At 47.3% G+C, this 21,811-nt stretch overlaps 1 protein-coding gene across 1 annotated transcript in view; it reads right to left on the bottom strand.

Moving 5' to 3' along the window:
• Positions 1-11,910: 11,910 nt before the first annotated feature.
• Positions 11,911-21,811, bottom strand: part of PSMF1 (proteasome inhibitor subunit 1) — a 25,408-nt gene continuing 15,507 nt past the window's right edge. Inside the window, exons 5-7 of the mRNA XM_081149194.1 lie at positions 14,220-14,273; positions 12,914-13,072; positions 11,911-12,381 (exon numbers count right to left, since the gene is read on the bottom strand). Coding sequence (XP_081005320.1) covers positions 12,330-12,381; positions 12,914-13,072; positions 14,220-14,273 — 265 coding nt within the window. The 3' untranslated portion in view covers positions 11,911-12,329. The remainder of the gene's footprint in view (positions 12,382-12,913; positions 13,073-14,219; positions 14,274-21,811) is intronic.

The raw sequence follows: 21,811 nt of genomic DNA, 5'->3' as shown, positions 1-21,811 counted from the left end.
GAAGCAGAGGGCTGGGAGAGGGCTGGAGGAGACAAGGGCTGTTCAGCTTGGCCTTCAGGTGCTGTTCCTGGTGTTAAAGGGATGTGATTTGAAAAGAACAAAGCTTCACAGGCTTCATGGTGAAAGATTCACAAGTCAGGGTTTCCACTGCTGTGTACATTTCCCCTGGGCTCCAAGCAAGGAGTGGATGCAGAAGGTGGCATGTGCCGATCTAGGTGAACCACAGTAGAATTGAACATCCCAAATGGTGAGCTAAGGCCCTTCAAATTCATAATGATAATAAAAATACAAATCCAAGCCATATGGATTACTGTGATGGTGGGCGACTCATCTGGAGACTAAACCTGTTGAGTGGATGCATCTGGGACCATCAATTCCTATAGTTTAAATGCAATAAATTGTATTTAGGGGCTAAATCAGTTAGAAGATTAAATCCCAGGAATCTCAGGTTTTCTCTAAGCCAAAGAAGCCTGCTTTGCATCCTAATGCAGAAACTCCTTTAGAAAATGTGTGTAATGGATTGAGGCAGTCATTACCTTGTCAGTGAATTAAGAAAACCTGAGAGATGCCAAAAACATTTCTCTAAGATTGCAGCTGAAATCTCCCAGTCGGTAGATGAGCCAGGCTAGGAAGGAGTCGGGAAGGAGAATGGCGTAGGGTACCGAGGACTTTCTTTGCAGGTATTTTGGGGGCAGGTGTGGAGTGGTCCCACAGGACCCTGTGGTCACTGGAACGTGCCTCACCTCCAGGAACTGCCTCTCCCACCAGACATGCTGGTAGGGTCTCAAGTCTTGCTTTTCCCAGTGTCTCAGAGTAGATACCGATCTGGGAGTTACTCCACCTCTGAGTATATGGTTTTCTTCATTTGGGAAGTGAGAGGAATGAAGGCTCGGGTTCAGGGGGGTGGTAAGAGATATGTAGAGACCGGCATGGAATGAAGTCCGCCACAATCACCGCTCTCCTTGCCCACCTCAGTTGGAGATAACTGGATTGGGCCTAGCACCTCAGGGCCACTGTCCGCCTTCTCTCACACCTCTCGTCCTGCCTGTCAGCGGGTCTTGGTCCTGTCTTCGCAATCTGACCACTGCCTGCCCTCTGTTCCTGGTTCAGCCTCCACTCTGCAACCAGATGAATCCTGTTAAAAGGTTAATTGAGGCAGGTTACTCTTCTGCTCAAAACCCTCCAATGGCTCCCTCTTATTGCAGACAAAAGCAAAAGTTCTTGCCCTGGCCACAGGAGGGTTTACCGTGCAGGCCTCTCACTTGCATAGGCTCCAAGGCCCTGAGTCAAATTCTTATTTCTAATTTTGATTTTTTTTAAAAAGGATGGCCTTCTAAATTGCATAAATTTCAGGTCCCCCCACTTCTGGGTCCATCCTTCACAGTTGCCTATAAAACCCTAAGCAATATGGCCTCTGGGCCTCCCTGACCTTATTTCCCACCCCTTGTCTTTGGCTGATTCCAGGGCAGCTACACTCCCCTCCTTCCTCTTTCAGGGCCTTGGCGCCACTTTATGTGGGAGAGGTAGAGGGGTCTCCCTGATGGCAGAAGATCCCTCTTCCCCAGCCTTGTCAGGAGACAGCCAGGTCCCAGCTAGTCCTGGGGGACATTTGCTGGGTGTTTAGGAGCCTGTGAGGTACACCAGCCTGATTCTACCTCACGGGAGTGCCCAGGCCTGGCTCTTTGGGACCCGGTATCCATCATTGCATCTGCTATTGCTCCTTTCCCTGGGAATAAGCATTACCTTCTCGGGGATTCTCTGTAAAATGTCCTCTTCCTTCCATGTATACACCTACACACGCACACACATGCATACATGCAGAAGCACGCACCTGTGCATGCATACACACATGCACAAACCTTGTGCACAAACACGCACGCGCGCGCACACACACAGCTCTGTCTTGCCTGACCTAGCTCAGAAGCCAAGGACACACACTCGAAGCAGCTCCAGGTCAGGCCAACCTCTGGGTTATTGATAACGTTTTCTCTCTCTCCAGAAACCACAGACCTTGCAGTTCCCAGGACACTAACCTCACAGCAACAGTTTCCCTTCTCCATGCTAAGCTGGTATTATCCTTCCTGCTCCCCAACTTGGGTGGAAGTGGAAAGATACCCAGGGAGCATTTTCCTCCTGGAATTCTGTGGGGCTCTGGGCTGAAAACCCAGTAAGTGAGGTCCTGCAGGCCACCCCTTCCCTGTGGGCCTTTGGGCAAATCATTGCACCTCTCTGATCCTCTGAAATAGTTGCAAACCTTCCCACTCTGCCTCCTCTGGGGACTAAGGGGACCAGGAAACCCAAGCAGAGGGCTTTTCAAAGTTAAGAGCTTGTTACCCTGTGTCTAGAGAGCTTTGGAGGGGCATGAAGAGGGGGAGGAAGGCAGGCATTATGAAGAAACCACAGGAGGTGGATTTCTGTCTATAGGTTCTGTCTGGGAGGAAAGTGGGGTGTCAGTGGTACTGACAAAGTCAAGGAGACAACCTCCAGCTGAGCCTGTTGTTTCTCTGGGAGAGAGTGGGCTCCCCTTGATGTCCCCAAGGAGGTAAATTTCAGCTAAGGGAAAGAGAAGCTTGCTGAGATCTTGCCTGGGTTGGAGTGGTAGGGAGCTCCTTCTCAGTAGAGGTATGTTAGCATTTACTGGTCAAGTGTTGGGTATCTTCAGGGATACAGTGCAGTGGAGTTGGGCAGGATTTAGTTAAGAGGCTCCCTAGCTTCCAACTCCCCTCCTCTGAGAAAACCCAGTGCCCCCACGGCCAGAACCTGGCTAGAGACAGTAGCACCCCTGGGCATGCTGTGTCTTCTTGTCTTTAGCCCAGACACCCTCTTCCAGGATCGGGTCGTCCATGAGCAGATGGGAGGTACAGAGGGCAGGATGACCGCCTTCCTCCTCCCAGGAGGCCGGGCACTTCTGAGCTTTCTCCCTACTCAAATCTGAGTGACCTGGCGCAGGGCGCGTTACGGGGGGTCCACTGAGAATCACCCATCGGATAAGAGCGCAAAGGCGCTGGCTCCGGGATCTGATTGCCTGGATGCCTGGTGGATGCTGAGTGCACCTGGGCCTGTTCCCTCATCTGTGAAATGGGGATGTTAAGAACAATGCCTTCCTTGTAAGGCACGGTGCGCAGGAAATGAGATGATGCCTGCAAAGCACTTAGCACAGTGCCTGGCATTTCATAATCGCTCAATAATCTTAGCTATTTACATTCATTCTTCCATTCATTCACACCTAATCTGCATTCTTCCCTGGGTGAGACACTGTGGGACAAATGGCCCCTGCCCTTGAGTTGGTCACAGACCATCTAAGGAAAAAGGACAGTGCCCGGCAGGCTGTGTGTGTGAGTTGGGGGGTACAGAGGAGGTACAGGATCACCTGATTGAGTTGCGGGTCAGAAAAGGCTTTAGTGGAAGGGATGATTTTAATAGGAATCTTAAAACAGTGAGGCAGTCTCCAATGTGGGGAAGTGGGGAGCAGGAAAGGTATTCCAGGCAGAGGAACAGCATACACAGAGGCTCAGAGGCATGGAACAGCCTGGAGTGTGCTGGGGAGAAGCAGGCGGGGAGGGAGGCGGCAGGTTCTGTGCTGGAGTGTCGAGATGAGGCTTGCTGAAAGGAGGGGCATCATCATGGGAGTTTGCATTTCATCATCTATAGAGTGGGGGCAACTGGTCCTCAACTCATAGGGTGGTTATGAGGACTCAAGTTCATGCTGGTACAACATAGAGTGCAGGGCCTGGTACGTGCTGAGGCTCACTGTCCGCCGTTATGATCGCTTGCATTGTGTGTGGCAGGAAGAACCTTCTGAAGCCAAATGTATTGAAGGGGTGACACTGGCACTAGAGAGGCCAGTCCATGGGACTGTGGTCTTCAGCTGCAGCCAGAGGACTGACCTCAAATTCCAGGACTCTGTCTCTACAGCCTGTCCCTTCTCAGCAACTGAGCTGCCAAGGTTGAGGTGGCAGCTGCTGCTGTCCTGGACCTGGGGGAAGGTGAGTAGAAGGATCTTCTGGCAGGAAAGCTGGCCCCAGGGGAGCAAGCGTGGTGGGGCATCTGAGCCCATACGGAGGTAGGGTCAACGGCATTCAGAAAAGGCCGCCCTCTCCCTCTCCCAGTTCTTCTCGTCCTCCAATCTCTCCCTATCTTTTTAATTCCTCTCTGTGTCCACATTTTCTTTTGCTGAAGCCACTGCTAGGGGCTGACTCGCTGACAGCCATCTGACTCACATCCTGAGAGTCTCCCCCCAAAAAAACAAAAGCACGGGCCCAAGAGCAAATGCCTGTAGGTGACATTCACGAATGAAGCAGGTGGCTGTGCACAGCAGTGGCAGGATTAAAGGGGTGCCTGGCTGGCTGCTGCTCTATGATGGATGGGCTCAGGGTTGCCAGAGCTCCTGATTTTTGTTTTAAAGCAGCTGGACATCTGGACCTTTGTGTGGGTAAAAGGATGGAGAAAAGGGTTATCCCACTGCCTGAGAATTGTGACAGGCCAAAACTGAGGACCAGGGAGTGTCCAATGAGATGTTACCTGCTGGGCCCAGACATCCATTCCCCTCTCCTGCCCAGGGCTTACTAAATCACTCATAGAGATGGGGGTGACCTCAGGAAGTGGACTAGCCTCTGCCTCCCAGCTGGAGGCTTGCTGAGCTGCATGGTCTGCAGGCCACTTGAGCACTGCTCATCTGAGATCCTTCATTCTGTCAACAAAGACGAGTGCCAACTCTGGCTTTGGAGGTATAGCAACGAACAGATGAAAGACATAAGGAAGGTATTCTCAAGAGTTCTTGAAAGGTGTCTTCTGGAGCTTAGGGGCGATTGTGAACATGGAGATGAGGTCTGTTTGTGACCCGCAGACTTTCTGATGTGGGAGGTCCATGGGTACAGCCCATGCTAGCTTGAAGGGATGGTGCTGTTGATGATCAGGGAGGAAGGACGTCAGTCCTGTATGCCCTCCCAGTGTTCTGAGGCCCTTGGAGGTAGGTGAAGGACCCCAGTGTTCCTGGGCTCCAAGTGTTGATGAAGGGAAGTGAAAGAAGACTAGAGCTGGGGGGTGGCCCAGGTGGCTATGAAGCCCAGCATATTTCCTCTAGAAGCAGATGGACTGTGGGTACTGGACAGAGACCCTGCCTACCCTGACTCTTCTCTGAGAGTCTAGGATGAAGCTCTAACTATTCCCCAAATTATGCATGTTGTGTACTAGAGACCCCAGCATTAAAAAAAAACCACCAACCAATCAACCCCCACCACACACACCAAACCAGGTATGAGTTAGAATACGAGCACCCCACCCCCACCATCCCCCTCATCATGGCCAGTGAAGAGGTGGTTTATCTTTCTTCCATCGTCTTCCCCCCCACTGTAGTGGAGCAAGGGTTCAAGAGGTCAGAGGAAACTCTTAGAACTGGATTGAGTAGGAAAGTTTTAAATTGGACTGAGTTTGAAATCAAATTGACCAGTTAGTTACTGGTTGGACCCTCGCTGCTGAGATGAGAAAGGGGGATTTGACAGAGGTTGGTTGGATAAAAAGTCTTCATGATTCTACATTTCAGTGAACCAGTCATGCACTACACATTAGATCATCAAAATTTTAAAGGACATACAGTGTCCTCTGTGTGCCAGGCACTGTTAAGTCTTTGCATCTACTAGCTTATTTAAACCTCAAAGTGACCTTGGAGAGTGGATGCTATCATCATTTCCATTTTACAGATGAGGAAGCTGAGGAACAGGCAGGTCAAGTGACTTGCCCAAGATCACAAGGTGAGAGCTGGTAAATAGTCAAGACTCAAATTTGACAGTATGCCATGCTGCATCTTATCAAATTTAATAACATGCAGGCCAGTCAGAGCATGTTTGTGGACAGATCTGGGCTGTGGGCTTCCCCTTTGAGGCCCGTGGTTTAAATATGAGCTGGAAAGTTCTGTGGGGGAGAGGAGGGCAGGGGGGCGGGGGAGCAGTACTGAAATTGTCCAGGCCCATGGCCCACTTAGAATCATGGAATCTCACAGATGGGCAGGATCTTTATCCCATTTTACAGATGGAAAACCAAAGGGAGGACAGGACTTGCCCAAGGTCACCATGGCCCGGGGCCCCTGAGCATCCCTCTCTTCTTCATAGGCTTCTTGCTTGAATTTATATCCCGGGAACCAAGAAGTCTACAGGATGAAACTGTGCTCTTGTGGTTCTAATCTGAAGGAGAGGGAGGACACCCAGGGCCAGGGCCCCCTTCTCTTGGGGATGCCTGTCTGACCCAGGAGTGGGTTAGGCAGGAGACACTGACCTAACCTGGCCTAGCGCTGTCTCTGGCAGCTGCGAAGAGGCTGGGCGCTGACCAGAGTGCTGAACCTGTATGGGGCCTTCCTCTTAGCGCTCTGACTACCTGAAGGGAGAGAGGGAGGTGGAAGGGAAGACGACTTTGATTACTTGGGGACCAACCTGTTTGGGGCAGTTTTTAGTGGGAAAGCCTTGGAGCTAGGAATTCTGTGGTCTGCATGGCCTTGGGGAGGTCATGTAACTGCAGTGGGCCTTTTTCATCTGTTTGATGAGGAGAGTAGCTCCCATCCTACTAAACTCGGGAGGCAGAGGTGAGCATCATTTGGGGACAGTGCCAGGTGAGAGCCCTGCACAGAGCCCAAATCCATCTCTGGGGCCCAGGGAAGGTGCTCAGGAGCTCACCATAACAGAGGGACTTTGTGGGCCTGTTTTTTCCTCTGTGTAATGGGTCCTGTGCTGGGTGGTTGTAGATGCCCTAACCTGGGTGCCCTGGGCACTGTGGCTGTATGTGGAAGTCCTCAGATATATGAGACACACTTTACAAACAGGACTGAGTTAGGAGTCTTAGACCATCCTGGAGTTATGCTCCTGTCTCACACAAGTCCTGACTTGTTTTCCAGCTTCAGGAATGGGCTTTGCCCAGGGATCCATGCTCCTCACCTGCACAGGGTACAGCAGTTTTACAGAAAGAGTACTGGCTTAGAGACAGGCCGAGCCAGGTTCCCATCACGCTTCTACCATCCCTAGAGGGCAAGTCCAGCGCCTCAACCAATGCTGCTCAGCATTGTGTCAGGGGTGGCTAAGAAACTACCCAAGACTAGGAAAAGCAGCACTCTGAGTACCAGACAAATGCTTCTTTCCAGCACTGGAGGCAGCTTAAGGTCCCCTTCGTCTCGCCCATGAGCCCCCAGCCTTATCTACCCATGTGGCCTCAGTAATAATAGCTGGTAGCCACTGAGCTCCAACTGTTCATAAGACACATTATCTGGCTGGACCCTGCAACAATCCCGAAGGCAGAGGTGATGCTCACTTTGAAAATAAGGCCACACGCCAGCAAAGGTAGGGGCTGGGAGTCACACTCATGCCTGCCTGATTCTGAGACATCTGCTTGGCTTTGAGCAAATTACTGGACCTTTCCAAAGTCTCTTTTTCTGGTCTAGAAAATGAGGATAGTATCTCATTATGGTTATTATTTGAAGATATAATGTATGATATTGCTCAAGGGTCTATGCATATTTAAAACATGAAACACATTTGACTCACAGAGGCAAGGGAATAGAGCTGTTGGGGGGGAAGCAGAGTAACTTAAAATGAGGGGGCCCTTGCATGCACTAAAGTCATGGTGTGCCACGAACCCAGAAGACTTCATTCTTTGCACCTGATATCCAGGTGAAAGAAAACGTTGTAGTTTGTACACTAGAGCATCTTAAACTTTAATATACACACGAGCCACCCAGGGAGCTTGTTAAAATGCACTCTCTCATTTAATAAACCTCGGGTGTAGCCTGAGATTCTGTATTTCTAACAAGTTCCCAAGTGCTGCTGCTGGTTTGAGTAGCAAGAATGTAGAAAGTATTCCCTTCCCTTCTCAGTTCTCACACTTGCCTGATAATGTAAACCACCTGAGGAACTCATAAAACTGGCTTTAAAGGCCCTTCCCTGAGACCTGGATCTTGGTCTGGGTTGGCCCAGGGTGTAGTGTACTTTGAGCAAGCACTGCAGGAGACAGCTTGGCTCGGGTGAGCTGGGGAAGCATGGCTGTGGTGCACAGACACAGACCAGCTCACCAGACCTCTGTCCCAATGCACCTTCCTGAATGGAGAGGTGGTGTAACCTCCTGATCTCTATACCCAAACATTTTTGTTTAAAAAAATGCTAGTCATTTCTGTTTACTGCAGCTGAACCCCAGGACTAACAATTCAGCAGGACCCCCCGCCACTCTCCTCCCTCTGAACCCCCATCACACTGTCACTCTCACAATACTTACCTTATGCGGCTCGCATGGAACAGGGCCTTTCACGCGGTCGGTCCCCCAGTCTCCTTAGATCGCCTCAGCGGAGACTGGGCCTTCCACGTGGTACCTCCCACCCAGCCCTGCCACACGTGGAATACTCAGGCCTCATTATCATTGCTGCTCTTTGCATCCTAGGGCCTGTCTGTAAGTCACCTGGGACTCGACCCCCATCCTCACTGCCTGCTACTCCTGCCTTTTGACCCACCTTCCAGGTCAGATTCAGGGCCAAGCACAGTTGGGGTGACTCAGGTGTGCCTTGTGGTACCCCAAGGACAAACAAGAGTTGGGGACTTGGCTGCCTGCCTTTGAATCTCTCCCATGGTGCAAAGTCGGTAGTGGCCCACAAGCACACGTTTTATGACAGAAAGCTGAGGATATGCATGTGGGGGATCTTTCCTCTCCTTGGTGGTGGGACCTGTCTTACTGGAACTGCACCAAAGGTGACAGAGGATATTAACTGTCCCACACATTCTAATGTTCCTTCTGTGAGGAGAGGCATGGATCAGTAACAATGTCATTACGACAAAAGGGGAATCCGTGAAGGAAGCTGAGTTCCAGAATGAGGTTGTGTGGAACTTGCTACCCGTTTTCAAGCTACGTGTCAACAGGTACTGACCATCTAGCACAGGAATATAAAGCCTCCTTTTTGAACATAATACATTCTTGGAGTTGAGGTCTCAGGAGACTCATGACTTCATAATGGAGGCTGACAGCAGCTCATGACTGGGTACATGCAATGAGAAACAGCCAGCTCAAAAACTGGGAGGGAGATAAGGCAAAGAGAAGGTGGGGATGTGGGGCTGCCATGGATGGTTGTACAAGTGGCCTATGACACTTCACCAAAAGACAGGATTTGAAATATGACCTTTATTTTACTTGTAAGCCACCAGATAAGCAAAGAAATTTCAAACCAAGCAAAAGTGATGCCATGAATGTCACTAGACCTGGAAAGGTCATGGGAACTTTCCTGCAGACAGCACCTGTTATCACCTCTAGTCCCAAAGTCAAACCCAACTCCTCTGTGGCTCACCAGCCATGGCCATCCCAAAGTGGTTATTACCAAAGCCAGAGTTGGTTCCCCAGGGGGACTGGCTCTGGTCTCTGCCTTGTTTGTCCAAGGTCGAAATTATTTTTAAAAAGATGACCAAACCACAATGAGCTACCACTTCACACCGACTAGGCGGGCTATACACTGACTAACAAGTATTGGCAGGTTGAGGAGAAACTGGACCCCTCATATCCTGCTGCTGGGAATGTAGAATGGCACAGCCGCCTTGGAAAACAGTCTGGCAGCTCCTCAAAAAGTTAAACATCAAGTTACCATATGATCTAGCAAATCCATTCCTAGGTACATATCCACATTTCCATACAAAAACTTGTATACAAATGTTCATAGCAACGGTATTCATAACAGCCCAAAAGTGAAAGCAATCCAAATGCCCATCAGCTGATAAACGGTTAAAGAGTGGTACAGACAATGGAATATTCTTCAGCTCTGAACAGGAATGATGTACTGATATATGCTACAACGTGGATGCACCGTAAAAACATTAAGCGAAAGAAGCCAGATGCAAAAGACCACATATTATGATTCCACTTATGAGAACTATCCAGAATAGGCAAATCTTTAAGGCCAGAAAATAGACTCATGGTTGCCTGGGGCTGGGAATGGAGAGTGACTGTTAATGGATACGCGGTTTCTTTCTGGAGTGCTGAAAGTGCTCAGGAACTAGGTACAGTGATGGATGCACACTGTGCATACACTAAAAACCACTTAAATGCACACCTTTAAAAGGGTGAACTTCATGAGTATGTGAATTATATATCAATAAAGTTATGAAAAAAGAACTAGGTTAGTAAGTGCTAACATTTATTAAGGCTCCAACCTTTTGGGTTCCAAAAAACATACACCTGAACCATTCCCATTTGCAACTTGGTGATTACTCGTGGCTGAAAGGAGGGATGTGGCCCGACTGATCTGAAGTTCCTAAAAGCGCCCACAGAATTAAGACTTCACCAGTGTTACTCAATGTCCTTGATGCAAGGAGACCCACATACAAAAAATGGCTGACTCTGCAGATGAATCACTAAAGTTTCTGTTTTCAGAGAACAGAATTCTGTATCAGACTATCCTTTCGACTTCTGCTACCAGTAAATCTAGGTGGCAAATTTATTGTTTCAACCTTGTCTTCTCTTTGAACCAGGGTCCTAAGAGTGATCTACCCCTTCCCTGCTTGTCAGATGTTCTCTGGTCTGATATTCCTTTAAAAATGCTTCCTTTTACAGTAAAGGATATTTTTATGAGCAAATTTCCCCAAGTCCTTTGGGTAGCAGATATAACCCAATTTCAAAACAGAAACATTCCACCCATTTGCTGACCCTCGAGGAAAACTTGGAGTGACTGCATTTGTACCTCTGCCTGACCTCTGGGTCCTTCTGCAGAGCGCACGTTCTAAAGGACTCAGGTGGTCTTTTACTAGATCAGTGCTTGAGATGGGGTCTGCCAGAAATGCCCAGTGAGCCCACTCAGGCTAGCCTCCCACCCAGGCCCAGCCTCCATCTTAGGCTGACCCTGAGCCTATGTGCAGGTTTGTTTTGCCCCTAACCCACTTGCAGGCAGGGCAGACAGGCAGTTCCAGGCTATAGCACATTCACAGAGTCCTCAGAAGGGCTCTGGTAGCCCTCTGCCCATAGGCAAATATGTCCTAATTTAGGGGAAGGGGAAGGAACCCAAGGAGCTGAGAAGTGAAAGGACTCAACATGGTTGAAATGCTAGCTGTAGAGCCAAAGTGTCTAGTCCTTTGACCTCTGGCCTCTGAGCCTGGTACTCTATGGTGCTCTTTTCACTCCAGCACAAGGTTGGACCAGCACGTGGTCCATCACTGACGTCTGTCAGGCCTCGGGCTGAAAAGGATCCGGAGAACACCAGTCAGGCGGGCCTGGACAGAGGCTTCCAGAGGAGGGCTCCCAGGGGGTGAAATGCCTTTCTGGGTTGTTTCGTGCTTGACTAGTTCTTCCATCCACCTCAGCCAGTGGCTTCCAGGCTGGCCTCCCTGCTCCTCCCAGGGTTCAACACCATGCTCAGGTGGAGCCCGTGCTCCTGCGCTCATCTGCCCCCACAGGGGGTGAGAAGCACAGAGTTACAGACTCTGTAGGTACCACACGAAGCCTTGGACCTTCATTTTCCTTCTGCCCCAGTTCCCAGGGGTCACCACACACAGAAGCAGGCATCTGAAGATTTTAGAGTAGGAAAGGCACCTGATTCCACAGGTGGGCACAAAGGCCAGAGAGGGGGAGGGACTTAGGGCACTTAGTAATTTAGTGGTAAGAGAGATTAGCTCTCAGGTCTGTTCTTTTTATAGGCTGCCTTTGCCCAGGCACAGACGGACTCAGGACTGGGTCAGATAGGCGACCTGGAGGATTCTGCCCTCCATAGAAGCATGCAGTCTTTCTGTGTCTGCCTGTGCGAAACCATCCTTGTGGCCTATGGCATTTCCAGTCACTCATTTTCATCCATGCAGGCACACTGGGACCCATCCTGGTGATGTCAGGAGCCAACAGCAATTTATGAAGGGAAGGTGCCTGAGAAGTAAGGATGGGCCCTGGGCAAGAAAGGAGTCATTTAGCCCCACAAAGATTCAAACTCAGAAGTCTCATAATTGGAAGGAACTGTGCAGCAAAGAAAAGTGGGACACGGCAACATGACTTTTGTATTGACATTTGGTTCTTAATAATAACATCCAAAATGCGTTGTTCTTTTAGCGCTGCATTGGGTCGAGGGTATATGTTGCCAGAGTCTCCCTTGGAAAGTGGGGAAGAGCTGGTGGGGAGAGAAACACTGATTTCTCTTTGGGACCTATATGAAGCCAAGCAGAGAGCTGCAGCAGGTGCCTTGGCTCTGACAAGGGGTAGGGAGGCGATCCCAGCCAGCCTGCAAACACGTGGGCAGTGTCCCTTGCCTCCAGCCCGCAAGAACTCGGTTGCTGACGGGGCCAGAGCTGGCAGCTCCAGGAGAGTGGAGAGAAGGCTGGGATGTCACATTCTTGAGGCTTTCACAGGTACATGTCATCGTAGCCCGGTGGGGGGAGATGGTCTGGGTTAGGTCTGGAATGGAAAGAGGGGCTGGTGAGTTGCAGCGATGGAGGGTGAGGGGCACACAGGCGGACAGGCCCTGAGCTGAGGGAGCCTGCACTCCGGAATGATGTGGTGCTTCGTGGAGTTTAAGAGCGTGCACTCTAGAGTCAGACAAGCTGGGACTGAGTCCTGACTTCTACCTTGGGTAAGTTGCTTTATCATTCAAGGCATCGATTTCTGTATCTACAAAATGTGGACAGTAATATCTACCCATGAGTGTTGATAAGGATCCAGTGAGCTCCTACACCTGAAAAACTTCCAGTGAGTGAGTAGCTCCTCCTCTGGGTCCTCCCCGAGGGGAGCCGGGGGAAGGGTAGCACTGAGGAACGGGGAGCTCCTGGAAGCTCAGGGGCACCAAGCAGGGCCTGGACGAGGCTCCACTCTCTTGGCCGTGGAAGATGGAGCTACTGGCATCTGCGCTGCGTCAGATACCTCCTTCCCGCAGCGCTGAGCTGAGCTGTCATCAGGTCCTACTTCTCAGCATACCTGAGTGTATACCTACCCAGCTGGGCTGGTCCCAATGGGTCCAAAGGGGTCAAAGCGCGCTCCTGGAGGCACAGCGCCGGGAGGAAGCCGGTTTGGGAGGCCTGAGGATGGGTCAATACGTGCTCTTGGGAAGCCCGATCTCAGGGGATCCACAATCATGCCACCTCTCCGATACCTGAGGCAAGAAGGAAAAATGGGTCCACAGGTGTGGCAGGGGACTATTGGAGAAGAGGTGAAGGAGGCGAGAACAGACTAAGAATGCCTGGGATAATCCTTCTGGCTGGTGGTGGCTCAAGCAGACACGTGGGGATGGCTGCCTGAGCACCAGCAGGAAGTGGGCAGAACACAGAGAGCACACCTTCCCTGGCAAGCACAGTCTGGACTTTTCGCTCTCCAGGCTCTGAGCCCACAAAATTGAGATTCCCACTATGTCCTATGCCCAAGGGGGACAATCTGGTCAAGCACAGGTGCCAGAACTTTCCAAGGTCAATGCAGAACCATCACAAGGTTCTGCAGGGCACTACTTTAGGTCTAAGGCGTAACAATAGCATTGAGACATTTCATGCTGCCAGCTTTTCTGCTGTTCACTTAAAGAACCTCAGGGCAATCTATGGTCCACTTGCGGTCTCCTGTCTGGCTCCTGACAGCCTCTCTCTCATAGAGTTCCATGGACTCGACACCTCATGTGCTCAAACTAGGACACATGAGCTGACATTCCCCTAAACTTTGAGGTCACTGTTCAAGCTTAACTTCGTACTTATGTGACTTCATCACTATCTGAAAATCAGATGGTCAAGCTGAGTCACTTTGCAGCAGAGGTTAAAATCTAGTGTGAGTCATTCAGGGAAGACAGTGCATAGCTCAGGCTGTAATGACTTTACTAGGTGTGTTACAAGAACCATTCAGAGCTTAATGGGGATTAGAGACTCCTCTTATCAAGTGAGGTGACATGTGAATAGCCTTGAGATGTCCTAAGGTCTGTAGCCCACCGTGTACTCTTCAGTCCAGACCTGATAAACCCACGTGGGATCCTGCCATCCAAGGGAGGGCTGCTGTCATCCACAGGGCAAAAGGGGACAGAAATGACACAGGAGCTGCCCACTAAGCTTGCTTGGCCCCTCCTCAACATTCAGAGCTCTCCTGCACTGCTCCAGGCATGGCAGAGCTGAGCAAGTAGCAATAACTTCTTAGCTGCTCGGCAACAAACTGTCTCCTTCACCCCAAAGGAAGACTGATGAAAAGCTCTAAAATTAGAAGATGAGCTAGGGCTGAAAAGCCAGGAGAGAAAGTTGTGGTGCTGCCACCTCCCCAGGGGTACTCACCCAAAGGGGTCTAGGTCCTCTCCCCCGACAGCAAATGGGCCCAGGGGATCACACCTGAAACAAACAAGGGACAATTACCGTAATTCCCAGAGCAGCCAGGCACCTGGGCTCCCAGAGGACTGAACTGGACACCGGGGTGGGGGTGGGGGGGTCACAAATGCAATCCCAGGCTTGGGGACAAGGGAAACCCCTGCATGAGACCCTAGCACAAGGGGTATTGCAGAGTGGTTCTTGGCACAGACCAACACTGACAACATTACAGTGGCTGAACAGGAAGCTACAAGACGCGGAGGACCCCAATTCTATACGCAGAAAACTACTAACAGTGGCAACCTTCACATAAGTTTTATTCGAGTCACACCTTTCTCAAACTCCTAAGCTTTGGATAAAGAACCAAGATCTTTTAGACCAGAAAATTATTCTAAAACCAAAAGCTCAGGTTTAAAAGCTTCCAAGGGTAGAGTGAGATGGGCACTCACATTCAGTGAGCACAGTGCTCCTCAACCTTTTTTCCATTACGGTCCCTGTGTGAGATCTTCATAGCATGAGTACCAAGTATCTGTTTATGCGCTGAAGCCCACTGGAGGGCCACAAACCTGTAACCACTAAAATTTTTTCACACACACCCCCATTGCCCTCATGGACAATGCATGAGCTAGGAGCATAGATGGAGATTGTATTATATAATATATATACTCACAAAATAGCTCTCTTTCAAAAACTTTATATATATATATATCTTTATATTCTTTGATCCAACAATTTTATATCTAGGTATCAACCTTAAAGAAAGAACACTTAATTCAAATTAAAATATCACCATAAAAACTAATCAAGGGAACCAGCTGGCCTAAATGGGGACCAGTTAGGTACATTATGGCATATCCCTAAATGCAGCCAAGGAAACAATGTTCCTAGAATGTTTTAAAATGATGTGTAAAAATGTTTATGCTCAAGTGTTAACTGTGGGAGGAAAGGGGATTATCAATAGCCTAGGAAATCAACCGTGAAAAGTGTGGGGGTGTGTGGATAAATAAAACTAGAAAGAAGCATACTGAAAATATAAGCAGTGGGGAGTTTCTTCTATTTCCTATTTTTTTCTATAAAGGATATGGGTAAGAATGTAATAAAGTAAAAAAGATTTGGTATTTTAAAAAATGGTCTTTGGAATCTGCGTGGAGCCCCAGCCAGCAATCCGAACCTGACAGTTGTGGGGCACGGCAGGTTCTCGCCAGACCTCAGGAAAGCCTCAGAAAGAGCCCCTAAGCTTACAGGTAAGAAACCATTAATTAAAGAACTGGGATAAATCCAAAAGTAGGTGCTTCTCCAGTCAGTCCTACCTAATGGGCTGGAAAAGACAGTGGATCTAGGTGGACTAGGTTTCCAAGGGAAGGTTACTGCTCCCAAGCTATGGCTCATGGAGTGGGCAGTCAGTCTCTGGTGCCTCCCAACATCCTGCCTCACTGGACAGACCAGGCGGTGCCAGAGGGCAGCAAGCATTTTGCCTGTCTTCACAAACTGCCTTCAGAGCAGCAAGCAGAAGGGGCTTCTAGTGGCTATAAAACTGCCTGGGAGAGCAGAGCCTTAATGGCGCCTGAAACATGCAGCCATCTCTGTTTCCTCTCCTGGGCACAGCGGGGGAGGGAGAAGTGGAGAACAATGGTGCCTAGAAAGGCGGCTGCAAGGCCAGCCCCAGTAATGTGTGTGCTTGAAGCTGTTACTACACATCCTTTGTGCCTGCGCTCAACCCAGCCTCGCTGTAACACACGCGCACTTCAGAGAGCTCATGATGTACATGTGCAGGACTTACTTTAAAATAGTCTCTGTTCTGGATGTGCTGAGGCACTAGGGTTTACAACAAGATGGTAATTTTTGCACATGGTCTCTGAAATCAAGCCCCTACTACTTCATCTGGTAATCAACTGAAGGAAACTGTGCTGTCCATTAACCTGTGGGCCCAACTTCTTGGCTGGCCCACAGTATGTCCCAGCTCCAAAAGGGGCCCCTCTAAGAGATCTGAAGTGAGCCTGGCCACACATCCTCCTTTTATGCTCCCCTCTCCTTTCACATAAAAACAACACTCCTCTCCTGGACACACAACTCTGGTTGGTGCTATTCTAACAGCTGAGGTGCTCTGGTGAACTGGAAAGGCCTCAGGACTGAAGAGATGGGCTCTGGACTCTGGGTGGGAAATTATCTAGCTGGTTGGCAGGGATCTGTCACCAAACCTCTGCATCTCAGTCTTTTAAGATGTAAACCTAAGTGGTAACACTCACAGGGGCTGCTGCAATGGTGAAACACAGTATGGCCATGAAGAGACTTGTTGGCAGTTCAGAAAGGCCTGGAAGGACGGATTAACAGCAGCCACCACTATTTACTGTGAGCTTGCTTTGTGTCAGGCATTGTTAAATTTAGTTTTTATAAGATTAAATTTTTAAATTTAATTTTCTGAATAGGTAATGCATTCACCAATTTCAAAATCCCAGAATAAAAAAGGATCCATAATCTTAGGCAGGCTGTGTTTTGGAATTCAGAGCTTTTCATGTTTTATAAAGGTCAGACGAGTACATCTAATATGTATTGTGTAACACTCCGAAGCAGTACCCTGCACCCAATACCCTAATATTTCTGCAGAATGAATGAGTAGTCACAAGTGGGATAAATGAAAATATAAGGAGTTTCAGGCTCCTTTAGGTCAGGTTTTGCTACCAAACAAGGTTTGGGACCAACCTTATTTTTAAGGAAAACAAACAAGCAAACACACAAACAAAACACCTTGGTTTTCGGGTCTGATTTCAGAATTATAGTTAGAAGATTATGGACTCGTAAAAGTAAAAAAACTCCTTCTCACCCTTCGCCCCCCACCAGCCTACCAGGTCTTCAGTTTCTTGTATGTCCTTCCAAAATACTCTCCCTATATGAGCAAATATGTATCTCCTTACCTTTTAAACAGATAAATTACCTAGCTCCCTTGTACATTATCTTATTTCATCTTTGCAGCAGCCCTCTGAGTATGTGAACTTGTTAGTTCAGAAAAACAACTGACAGTATATGTTGTCAATGATAAAATTCAAGCTTTCAAGTGAAAATTAGCAATTAGGTATTTATACTAGTAGCTTGATGGCTTCCCAATACTGATGCTGACAGAGCAGTAATATTAATGAGAGTGATTTTTTGATATTGTGTAATAAATTGTGTCATTTAGCAGATCTGCACATATCAGTGAACCAATATTTTCCAAACAACTGATACATGCTCTTCTAGTATCATGCATGTGTAAAAGATCCATTCAAAAGGCATGGCAGGCCAGTGGGTTTCAATGTAATAATGTATAAAGAATTCACTGATATGGATTCAGATTCCACTTACAACTAACCCTTAAAGAAACGATCACATGTCAAGTTCTGGTGAAATGCAAAGAATATGCACAATTACTTGAAAAGCTTATTACACTATTCCTCTCTTTTCCAAAAACCTTTAACAAAAACAATATTACCACTTACAGACTAAACAGAAGCAGAAATGAGAATCCAGTTGTCTGATATGCCAGATATTAAAGCGATTTGCAACAGTGTAAAACAATGTTATTCTTCTCACTAATTTTTTTTCTGTTTTGGAAAATATAGTTATTTTCATAAAATTTCTTATTTCTGTTAACATATAATGGGTTTATTATTGTTATTTTTAAATTAATGAATAAATGTGTATTTTAAAATTTTTGGCTGTAATTTCTAATATGGTAAACACTGATAAGATATAACTCAAACAAGAGCTCCTTGGGGGTCCTCAATACTTTTTGAGAGTGTAAGAGGGTTCCTCAGACCAAAATGTTTGAAATCTGCCAGCATAGGAAATATAGCTCAATGAAGTTAAAAAACAATTATATATAGATGTTCATAGTGTGTAATTTAAAGTGAAAAATGATATGTTTAAAATACCCCAGAGGTTAGGCATATGACAACATAGCTGTATTATATAGTATCAGATACTAAAAAACATATATTTAGTACTTTAGTTGATGAATTATGAAATTCTAAAAAGAAAATGTAGAAAACAAAATATTGGGAACATTAAAAAACATGTAAGATACAGATTGGGATTAAAAATGAATTTTGAATGACAAGAGCTTTATATCTAAGGATTTATTTTTAGCAAAGCTGGTTAAGCATAGGAAAAATTGTTTTTTCAAAATGGGGAACAGGATTTGGGGCAGAGTCTGAGGACAGATGGAGCAAAGGGAAATGGGTTAGAACTGTAAGTAATAACAACAAAAAAGTTAGGCTTATATGAAAAAACAAAACAAGAACCCTACCAAAACCCAAAAAATCTTCCCTTACAGATGTACTGTTTTCAGTATTTCTTTCCTAGAGATCTTAGGAGTAGGAGAGATCTACTTTTCACCCTCAATTCTTCATCACAATGGAATGTCCTCTCCATCTATACCAGCACCAAACCAGCAGATCCAGTCTCCTTTAACAAGCTCCGGGCACACCGCATCACACAGAGAAGCAATTCTCGTTAAGCCCAATGGCAGACATCCCAACTTCAGTTTGCATTTGGACATGTGAGATACGCAAGATGAGGGTGTGGAAGGTGAGGGGTGAGACACAGGACTGTGCCCCGTGGGTAGAGACAGAGGCTGCTGTTTCCTTCTGGGAGCATATGCCAAGCTTTTCAGGGATGGGGTAATTAACACCCTGCAGTACCAGATGGGCCTGCCGCTGAGTTGCTCTTTCCCTTCTCCAGCCCTAAAATCCCACCCCCAGATCAGGCATTTGAAGAAAAATCAGAAAGGTGAAAGTGTGAGTGCTTGGTTGCCCAGCAACATGGTGGGGGGGCTATAATAAAGGAATTGATGTCATTACAGACATCTGTGCTACAAAGAAAGGGGGCTGGCAAAGAGTGGGGGTGGAGGGAGAAGGAAGATCTGACAGGCTCAAGTCATTAGTGGCTGATAAAAGCCGCCTCTTCCAGCCATCTCACCCAGTTCAGTGTCCGAGTCCTGGGAGACGGGCTTCTTGAAAAAAACCTAACGGGCTGAAAGGAAGGAGATGGATTTTTCTCTATACGTTCACGATGCTGAGCTTGAACACAAACTGATTACGAGAACTAAAATTGAAGGGTGCAGTGGGGAAAGCATAAGCTGAGTCAGACCCCCGCAGGGGTAAACCTCAGCCTTCACCCCCCCAGTTAGATAATTCTGGGAAGTTACACTACTCCCTGCCACTGTCTCCCTCCATGGTGCAGTAGCGTTGCCACTGATCTTGCAGTGCTGCCTGGAAGATGACCAACCACAAATGAAAGCCAAGAAATGATAGTCACGCCTATCCTCGATAAATGGCTGCCAATGTTGATAAGGAAGCAATGTCCATAAAAGGCCTGGGTCTAAACGCAGTCTCCCAACACGCCCTCTGCTCAGTCAATCCTCTCACAGCAATGTGGCTCCACTGCATCAAATCCTTTTCCGGGGGGATGACACTAGGTTTTTAAAAACAAAACAAGGTTCTCTCTGGGGACACCCTCTATTCATTACACTTTCCGTTTTGTTCTAATCTCTGCTGCTACCTGAAAGGAACCCGCTGAGTATTTAATGAGTATTTATTATATTCTGAGCAATGAGCTCCATGTGTGACATTCACCAAATTCAATCCTAAGAAACCTCTGAAACAGAAATAATGATCCCAAAGTGCAGATAAAAAAACCAAGGCTCCGAAAGGCTTAATGTGCTGGCAGGTAAAGCTACAAGGTCAGCCTCCAAAGCTGTGTTCCTAACTGCCATATAATACTCTCTCCTTGACATGGGAGTTGGGTGGGTGGCAAGAGTGGTATGCAGGTGTGGTGAGGCTCAGCCTTCTGCCTTATGCCCTCCAACCCACCAGGCTCTTTAGCCAAAGGCACTACTGCCATCATCAGAATCCTTCAGTGGTTTCCAACTGTCCATGGGAAGATTCATGCACTTCACATCAGGGCCTTCCAAAATCCAGCCCCATCCTCCACAGCTGTTATATCCTAGGACTCCGGACATGAATTCTTCCCCTATAGCCAAACTTCAGGGACAGTCCGGTGCATCTGGCCTACTGTTCCCTCATTATGGAACAACGTACCATCTTGATAGGGAGCATTGTATCCTGTCCCTTCCCTGAGTGGGGAAGCCTGCCCTGGGCGCTGCGACTGACTCACCACCACCACCACCACCACCACCACTCTACTCCACCTGCAACCAGCTGTAAAACCACACTGTGGCCTGTCCTTCCAGGGCTCTGGAAAGGTCAGTCCTTCAGGCTGAAGCACCCTTCCTGCCCATCTCTTTGCCTGGCTAAGTATCTCCTGTTTAGAGGTCAGTCCCTTCTTGGGGAAGCCTTCCCTGAATACCAACTGTGGTTCAGGTTCCTCTTCCTATGTGTTCCCAAGTACCCTGCTGTTCCCCGATGAGATGACAACAGAAGCCCACATAGTGTCACTGGCCTTAGTGAAGTACCCAGGGTTAGATCTAGTGTCCCACACATAGTGAGCTCCATAAATACCGTAGACTTAAGAACCTAAGTGGCTCCTTAGCATCTAAATTTTAATATAATTTTTATTTTAAAATAATTACCCATGAATGTATGGATTATTTCTGGACCCTCAATTGTATTCCCTTGCTTTATATGTCTATCCTTATGTCAGTTCCACAGTCTTGATTACTGTAGCTTTGTAGTAAGTTTTGAAATTGAGAAGTGTAAGTATTCCAATTTCCACCCCCAAGATTGTTTTAGCTATTCTGGTTTCCTTGCATTTCCATATGAATTTGTGAATCAGGTTGCCAATTTCTTAAAAAAACAAACCAAAACAAAACCCTACCAACAAACACAAACACTCCAGGATTCTGACTGGAATTATACTGTATATGTAGATCAATTTGGGGAGTACTGACAATATTGTCTTTTTATCCATGAACGGGATATCTTTCCATTATTTAGATTTTCCCTAATTTCTTTCGCCAATCTTTTGTAGTTCTCAATATACAAATTCTGCACTTTTTTTGTTATATTTATTATTTTATTCTTTTTGGGGTTATGGTAAATGTGATCATTTCCTTAATTTCATTTCTGGATTGTTCCCTGCTACTGTATAGAAATACAAGTGATTTTTGTTTATTGACCTTGTATCCTGCCACACTGCTGAATTTGTATATTAGTTCTAAAAAGGTTTTTTTGTTTTTTTTAAATTTCCTTAGGATATTCTATTTACAAGATCCCATGTCATTGGCAAATAGAGATTGCTTACTTACTCTCTAATCTGGATACCTTTGATTTCTTGAGTGATCGCCCTGGTACTTGTTATACAACAAGTACTATGTTGTATAAAAGTAGCCAGAGCAGATACCTTTGCTTGTTCCTGATCTTAGGAGAAAGCGTTCAGTCTTTCTCCATTAAGCTGGATGTTAGCTGTGGGCTTTTTGCAGATGCTCTTCACTAGGCTGAGAGTTTCCTTCTATTGCTGACTGCTTTTGCCATGAAAGGGTGTTGAACTTCGCAAATGCTTTTTCTCTATTTGAGATGAACGTGTGGTTTCTTTTGTCCTTTGTACTATTAACATGGTGTATTACATTG

Source organism: Miniopterus schreibersii, assembly GCF_964146895.1.
Source record: "Miniopterus schreibersii genome assembly, chromosome: 10".
Taxonomy (NCBI): domain Eukaryota; kingdom Metazoa; phylum Chordata; class Mammalia; order Chiroptera; family Miniopteridae; genus Miniopterus; species Miniopterus schreibersii.
Note: the sequence above shows the minus strand (reverse complement) of the source record. Positions and strands in the feature narration are given on the sequence as shown.